The 8045-nt window shown below is 45.6% G+C and overlaps 1 protein-coding gene across 1 annotated transcript in view; it reads right to left on the bottom strand.

The window, feature by feature from the left end:
* Lgr4 (leucine rich repeat containing G protein-coupled receptor 4) overlaps nucleotides 1-7056 on the bottom strand; it is a 100894-nt gene extending 93838 nt beyond the window's left edge. Inside the window, exon 1 of the mRNA XM_021192875.2 lies at nucleotides 6383-7056. Within this exon, the coding sequence (XP_021048534.1) occupies nucleotides 6383-6567 (185 nt within the window). The 5' untranslated portion in view covers nucleotides 6568-7056. The remainder of the gene's footprint in view (nucleotides 1-6382) is intronic.
* Nucleotides 7057-8045: the final 989 nt, after the last annotated feature.

The following is an 8045-nucleotide window of genomic DNA, read 5'->3' as shown; positions in this document are numbered from 1 at the left end:
AAAAAAAAAAAAAAAAAAAAAAAAAAAAAAAAGGAGGGGGGAAAAACAATATCTGAAAAATAAATAATAAAGGACTTAATGTCAAATGTGATGGGTTTTTTTGGGGGGGAGAACCTGGTTATTATGCATTTTTGACAATTAAAAATATCATAATACAAAAAGATGTTTCACAAACTAATAGCAACCCAAACATTAGACATTAGCAATGGCATACAGTAACTCAGAACATTTAAGAATCTTACAATTAAAAAAGCCACATTCAAATCTTAGTAACCTTTGACTCTGAAGGACATACTGCATACAAGTTCACAATACTATTTTAAAGGGGTATTTGAAACTATCTCGCTACAGTCATTAAAAGGTTGAAACACCATTAAATATCTATGAAGTATAAAATCATGCTAATTTGTTCTCTCTCTCTCTCTCTCTCTCTCTCTCTCTCTCTCTCTCTCTCTCTCTCTCTCACCAGTTCTTAACTCATTTTTGAAACCTGCTCACTTTCAAACAATAGGCTGATATCTGACATGTAGACTGACCATCAAATGCTTAAGGACACAAAAGAAATGTCAAGAAGGCAGACAAATTAGCCATTGTGTAAGAGTGGTGATTGGGTGGGTACATGCCCTAGATTTTTCTTCTTCACTGCCAGTATTTAAAATTTGGAGCATTTTATCACCTTCAGTCAAGGTTTTACAAAAACCATAATTCACTGAACAGAAATACAAAAACAAAACCAAACCTATTTTTTTATATATTGAAAACAAGCTCTGACATTGCCAAAAGTGAACCATCTATTAATTTTAAAAAGCAACTCGGATAATATATTTATAAACTTAAAACTTTAATATCTACTTTTACAAATGGAAAGAGCAATGATGTCCTATCATGAAGATGTATGTTGGCTTACTGTCACTTTTCAAAGTTGAAGGCATATTTGGTGGGATTTAACTTTTAAAATATTATATCAACAATGCAATGAAGTATTTTTGTTAACATAAATTTGTTCCCAAGTATAACACCTGCATTATATGTATGCATGTGTTTATGGAGACAAAAGTGAGTTGGTCTCAGATTCTATGATTCACCAAATGATTCTTAGACTTTATGTTCTACAAGGATTCAAAGAAATCTGAAGTAGAGGTAGAAGCAACCATCTACTCTAATACCCATTACTAAACACACACAGACACACACACACACACACACACACACACACACACACGAATAGAATAAGCACAATCAAGGAGAACAGAAACAAAAATCCCAACTGGCAGGCTGTCAGTGCATTCTACCATTATAAAGATGACTAAAATACGAATATGAGAGACAGACTGACAAAGGCTGAGGCCGAGAAAATGCCTAAACTTGTCTGGATCCACCTACTAAGACAGATCTTTGATCTTTCCTGAGAGATTAAGCTGTCAAATGTTACCTTACAATTCTAATGCTAGGAGCCAAGTACTTGGACAGTAAATACTTGTGACACCAAAACTGGCACAGTATTCAGCTGAACTGGAAATCGTCAACTATTACTGGTTTCAGCAAGTCTTAAGGAGGGCAGAGTAAATCCCTGGTATAAATTCTCAGCACTGTCCAAGCAACATCTAAGACATTACCGCCTGGGGAGATATGGATGCTCTATTCCACAGAAGAACTCCAGTGGAACTGGACAACTGTAGGAGCTACTGGGTTGGTGAGAGTCCCCATCACATCTGTTTACAGAATTGACTCAAGAAATGTATAACAATTAAAATTCAAAGCTAACTCGTACAGCTCTGTGGTAGAGTGCTTGCCTAGCAGATACAAGACCCTGAAGCCCCAATTCACTGAAAATTACTTAGATTAAATAGAAAAAAAACAAAAACAAACAAACAAAAAAAAACTCATGTAAATAAGAGTTGTTGACAAGCCAGGCAGTGGTGGCTCACTCCTTTAATCCCAGCACTTGGGATGCAGAGACAGGCAGATTTCTGAGTTCGAGGCCAGCCTGGTCTACAGAGTGAGTTCCATGACAGCCAGGGCTACACAGAGAAACCCTGTCTTAAAAAAACAAAAACAAAACAAAAACAAAAAAAAAAAAAGAGTTATTGACACGGCTGTTTCCCAGACTGTAGAAACTAGGGCCTAGAAGGACTAGGCATTTGACTCACTCAAGGCTATGCCAGTGAATTACTGAGATCTGGAACCCAGCTCCCCACATTTCCCATAGAAAGTTCTTTCTTCTTGGGCAGTTAGAGAAAAGTCGTTCACTAGTTTGAAAAATAAAGGATCCAAACTGAAAGATGTTCATATATTAACCTTGCTTTAAAGTACACAGTTGTATAACGCTAACATTTCTAGATGGACATACTATAATAACAAAATTTGCCTAGAATTAGGGAATAAAAGATATCCATTTTACTATAAAGTATTAACATCCAGACACTGATTACTGACCTGACCTATTATGGAATACACAGTACATACTGGAAGTTAGAAAAAGAAAATACTTTCAACTGGTATCTGTAAAAGAAAGTGTGTGGTGATGTATGGAAGAAAACACATGCTGGAGAAGAATCCAATATGATAGGAGGAGAGGAAAAAGCAACTGTTCCTTTAAATAGTACTTCAAAGCCCTTCAGGTAACCACCAGTTCCATAAGAGAGACTTGATAATCTGCTCAGGTACAGAATATCCACAGTGAAGGTTTGAGTTATGACTAATTATGTGGAAGGGAGGACATTGAGTAACTTTTTGTACTGTATCCAAATTAGTGAAACAGTGATTTTCTTTTCCAAGTGTTAAGCCATACACACAGGAAACAATCAGAGCTATTCTACCCTAGCAAAGTGCCCTTGCTACTCATGAATTCTGCAACAAGTCTCCATGGAAAATTTCCTCACACACTCTTCTAAACACAGACAAGAATTCCTCCAGGCGAGTGGTAATAAAAGGGCTTAAGCAGCTTCAACTGGAAGACTGTCCCGCAGCTCCCAAGAGCCTCTCCAGAGGTCTTTCTAGCATGACTGTCACTTCTCCATCCTCAAGTCCAGGAAGATCTATAAAAGCACCCAACTTTGAGATGGAAGATGCAGCTTGGGGATGAAACACCCAACTTTGAGATGGAAGATGCAGCTTGGGGATGAAACGGGGAATGCAATTACTTTATTTTTCCAGATAAGGAAATAGTCACACACTCCAAAACAATGTGGAATGACTTGCCCAAGGCCACACAATTACTCAGTGCTGAGGTAAGGATGATCAAAGGTTCAGATCTACCGCTCTCCCACGAAGCCAGAAAAACAGACTTTATCATCTTAAATGTATGTTTTATGGAAATGAAAATTTGTGTCCCAAATCTATAGCTCTCAAATTTCATTGCAGAAACCCACGAACCAGAAAATACACACTACAAACTCCCTATACAGGGTCACTGTCACTTTATCTTTCTCCCCAAGCTTGGAATGGGTGTGGTTAATTTCTTTATCACCACTAACGTAGGGATAACCTTGAATCTTTTTTTACAACATAAAATGAAAATTTAATATGAATAAGATTACTTAACTATGATAGACTCATATACATTGTGGCATAGGATTCAAAATAGCTATTCCAAAACACAATCACTCATAGTGCTATGACTACAGAAGCCTCCTGAAAGAGACTGGGGATTACATCGGCTTCTGTCCCCCAAGTCTGATAAGGTAGCAATCAGCAGGAAATAGACAGTTTGGCTGAACAAGTTTAAACCAGCCTAAAGTAGGAACAGCAGGAGTGTTCTCTCTGGGGCCTTCTCAATTCTGAACAAAAAGGCTAAATGGGGAGATGCCAAGTTTAGCAAACCCTCCTGGGCTTGGTGTCTAGATCGGAAGCTCTTCAGTGTGTCTTGTGAGTTTATGTATTAGTGTGCTCCTATGAGCTTATTCACTCCAGAAGTTGTAAGTTTCTCCAGTGTACCAGGCTCTATGCACCGAGTCAAATAAAATCCCTGTTCTTTGTTGGCCCTATGGTCTCCAAGGTGAAATATGCACACACCTTGGTGGTTGGAGGAAGTCTCATCACTGGGCGAATCATTGAGCAATGAGAAAGAACTCTGAACACTATAGTCTCATCTTAAAGCTTCTGTTTTTGCTTTTGTAATATCACGAATGCTGAGATCCAGAAATTAAGATGTAACCAAGGGCCTAGAGACTTGTGGACTCGCTCTCAGTGTAAACTGTGGCTCACGAACACTGCAATGGTTCCTCAGAATGGAATCCCTTGGGGATTCTAAGTTCCACTGTGACAGCAAATACTGCAGGCCTGAGCCCTTGCCCCTCCCCAGACAAAGCTCTAGAGAGACACTAGTTCCCTCATGTTACAGGAAAACACACTGTCCTTGAAACCCCTTAAAGATGGAGTGGTCATATATAAAACATCCTTCTGGAGGTGAGATCAAGGTATGGGGGGGGGGAAAGGAGGTCTCAGAATGTGACCTCACCCTTGACCACCACCAAAGTCCAGGAAAATGTTATCTATCCATTCCACAAGCTCTGCGTAGTAACTCCCCTAAGGCTGGACCTTGAAGATAGGGTGTTTCACAGTCTCCAGTGAGAGCCACAGGTTGTGTGATGCTCATGCTCGCTCTAGAGGAGCTTTTTCCCATAAAAACATGACATTAGGTACCGCCTCAAACAGGCCCTTTTCCTTATGGGGCAAGACTATTCGTTAAAGTTTGAGGAATGTGCTAACCAAAATCTTTACAAATAAACTAAACAGTGAAATCTAACTTTTTAACTAATAATTTAGCTCATCTGAAAAGACTTTGGTTACCACACTCCTCAAACTTTAATACTCTTACAAATAATAATAATAATAACCATAATTCTATGTGGTTCAGGTAAAATCACCTCTCTTTCTGCCTGAATTCTATATTTCCAAAGAGTTTCAGGGAACAGTAAAACCCTAGCGTCTCAGCTGCCAACCCTGCTCAGATTTAATAGACCTCTGTGAGCAAACCGCTTCACTTTTTTTTTTTTTTTTTTTTTTGGTGAAAAGTCAAATATCTTTTTGAGAGAAAGGGTCTTTCTAGGCATCAGCAACACCTAAGACTGGGCCAAAATCTGAGACTAGGGTGCAAAACCAAGGGTCTCAATTCTCTGCATCCCCAACCTGAGAGGGCCAGCTGAATGCCTCGGCACCACCCACCTGGAAATACAGCGATGCCCCAGCTTGCCTAAAAGGGAGTTTTCCCTTCACAAGATCTGTTATTCCTTTAAAGCTTTGCCTAAGAGGTCTCTTTTGATAGCTTGAAGGTAAAGAGGAAGTTTCCTTTGCCAGAGGGCCTCTCGGGGCCCCTTCCTCTCTAACAGGTCTTTCACTGCTCCTGATTTAATCATGCAATAGGCCACACAACAAGAGAAGGCTGAAAGGGCCATACAAGCTGTCCTCCGCTCAATTACCCCATTCTTTTTCTAAGGGTGGCATTTGCCAACATAACCTCCAACACCTATTTCCGATTCCCCCTCTTCCCTGAGATGCTAAAAGCTCTCTGGGTCTCGGAGGAAGGAGGTGGGGAGGGTCAGAACCATCTGGGCTACTCTTCCTGACCACAGGCAGCTCACAGGAAAGGCTCTGCTGAAGGTACAGGCGGAAAACGGTTGCCCACCTTACAGACTGCACTGAGCACATGCTCTAGAACTTTCTCTCCCAACATTCTCTACCTCGGGTCAGCCTTCCTTCTTTAAAATGCCTTACTCACTAAGGATCCCCGTCCAGGGTAGGCCGAATCCTTCTCCTCCCTGTGCTCTGCTCGTGGTAATGAGTCCCGAGTGGATTTGGGCTAAGGTGTCACACTGCACAGATAGGACGGGGCCAAACTGGAAAGCGATTCCCCTTCTAAAGTACAGGTGTTTCTTCACTCCGCCTGCGGGAACCCTGGGGGTATCCAGGTGCTTCCCCATGGAACCCATGGAACGTGCCTGGTCGGCAAACGCAGGCCAAGTTCTAGGCGCCCTCATCCGTGGCCAAAGTTTTGCCAGCCGAACAGGGGGCCGCATGGGGGAAGAGGTCACGTGAAAGGCTGCCAAGGGCAAGCGTTTCCAGCATCTTCCCTCCTGGCCCTAAATGCACTTGCGGTTTGAGATGGGGGTGGGGTAGAAGGTAGAAATTGCACCCAAAAAACCTGCAGAAAGAAAAAGCTCCTAGAGGTTCAGATTCAAACTGGCTAAGTCTGGAGAGGCCAGCATACGGGAAAGGGGGCCAATCCCCCTGACCCTCCAACACACACACACACACACACACACACACACAGGTGATTCGTGCACCCCCAGGGCGCTGGGGTTAGGGGCTGGGGTCGAACCCTGGCTCCGCCCCGCAGCGCCCCGCGGGTCCCTCAACCCGCAGCCCTGACGCCCGCACTCACAGTGCTTGGGTGAAGGCGCTGAGCCCCTCCGGTACGGCCGTCAACCCCTTCCCGGAGCAGTCCACCCGACGGTCGCCGTCGCAGCTGCAAGGCGCAGCGCAGAGAGGCGGCGCCGCGCCGCTGGGCCCGGCCGAGCCGAGCAGCCCCAGGGCGAAGAAGCAGAGCAGCCGCAGCGGGCCCGGCATTTCTGCGGCCGCCGCCCGCGCCCGCCTCTCCCGCGGCTCCTCTCGCTCGACTCGCCTCCGCTGCCCTCCGCCACACCAGGGGCAGCCGGCCTGCGGGGCTCGGGGCCCGGGCGCCGTCCCTCGGCGGTCCGCGTGCGCTCGCTTCCTTCAGCAGTCTGCCGCCGGAGCGTTAGGACGCGGCGCTCCGCAGTTTGTCCCTTCCCGCTGCTCCATGGACGCGCACCGGCAGCCCCGCGGCTCAGGCCAACCGACCCGGCCCAGAGCGGCTGCCCGGGCCGCGCGCTGCCATCGCCGCCGCCTCCTGTCCCGGGCCTCCTCCAGCCGCACGGTTCCTCAAGGTTGCCGAGCGCAGCCTCCAGCCATGCCGGCCAGGCGTCCCAACCCCCGCCCCAGCTCTCACAAACACCCTGCTTGTCCGCGCTCTCCCCGAGGCGGCTCCCGCTCCGCGCGTCCTTTTCCCTTCTAGGGTTGCACGCTCGCCTCGGGAGCCCCTGGCCGCCGGGTTATGCAAATCACTTAGGTACATGCAAAACTAACCCCGCTCCCGGAGCGCTATTGGTCAGGGGAGGTCTCGAGCTCATTACTATGCAGGCAGGGGAGCCATTATTGGTCAAGAGGAAAGGGGCGTGTTTCTCTGGAGTGAGTGACAAGGTTGTGCTGCTGCTGCTGCTGCTGGTGGTGGAGGTTCAAGTAAAAGCCCTGACTTGGCTGGATCTGCTTGTCAGGTTGTGTATTGAAGGTAGACAGATCGGAACACTAGGAGTCTGCTGTTTCCCTCCCCCACCCAGTCTTTTTCTTCCCTCCGAAGAAATTGGATCTCCTAAATTGGATGACCTGAAAAGTAAAACTCGCCTCCAGCTTTCAGACGTGTCAAATGACTCTTCGCTGTTCTTAAGGGCAAGGGCACGGAGAGCTTTGCAAACAGAGGAAAGAAAGGGGGTGGGGGTGTCGAAAAGGAGGGGAAAACATTTCTTTCTATCTGATCCAAATTTTTGAGTTCAACCGTGCACTAAATTAAAACAGCGTGACCCCTCCTGTATCTCACATCACCTCTGAGATCTTAGTACCAGTTTTCATTCACACTTGGGAGCTAAATTAGCGGTTAATCATCCATGACACCAATCAGACTCCTTTCTCCCTAAACACAAGGATGTTGAGGAGTCCAACCAAGGAGGTGATGTTTAACCAGCACTGGAAGAGAATATTTGAGTGCCAGTTGACTGCCCTTGAGACACCAGAAACAACTTGTGTATTAACTATCAGCACCCCTTCCTTTTTCTGGGCTTCCCCCCACCCCGTGGCCTAAGACCCACATAATCTTTATAGGAAAACAAAAACAAAAACAAAAACAAAAACAAACAAACAAAACCACAGCGCCAGGCGTGGTGGCGCATGCCTTTAATCCCAGCACTCGGGAGGCAGAGGCAGGTGGATTTCTGAGTTCGAGGCCAGCCTGGTCTACAGAGTGAGTTCCAGGA

The sequence above is a fragment of the Mus pahari genome, chromosome 3 (assembly GCF_900095145.1).
Source record: "Mus pahari chromosome 3, PAHARI_EIJ_v1.1, whole genome shotgun sequence".
Taxonomy (NCBI): Eukaryota; Metazoa; Chordata; class Mammalia; order Rodentia; family Muridae; genus Mus; species Mus pahari.
The sequence above is the reverse complement of the archived record's forward strand: the minus strand, read 5'-3'. Positions and strand labels throughout refer to the sequence as shown.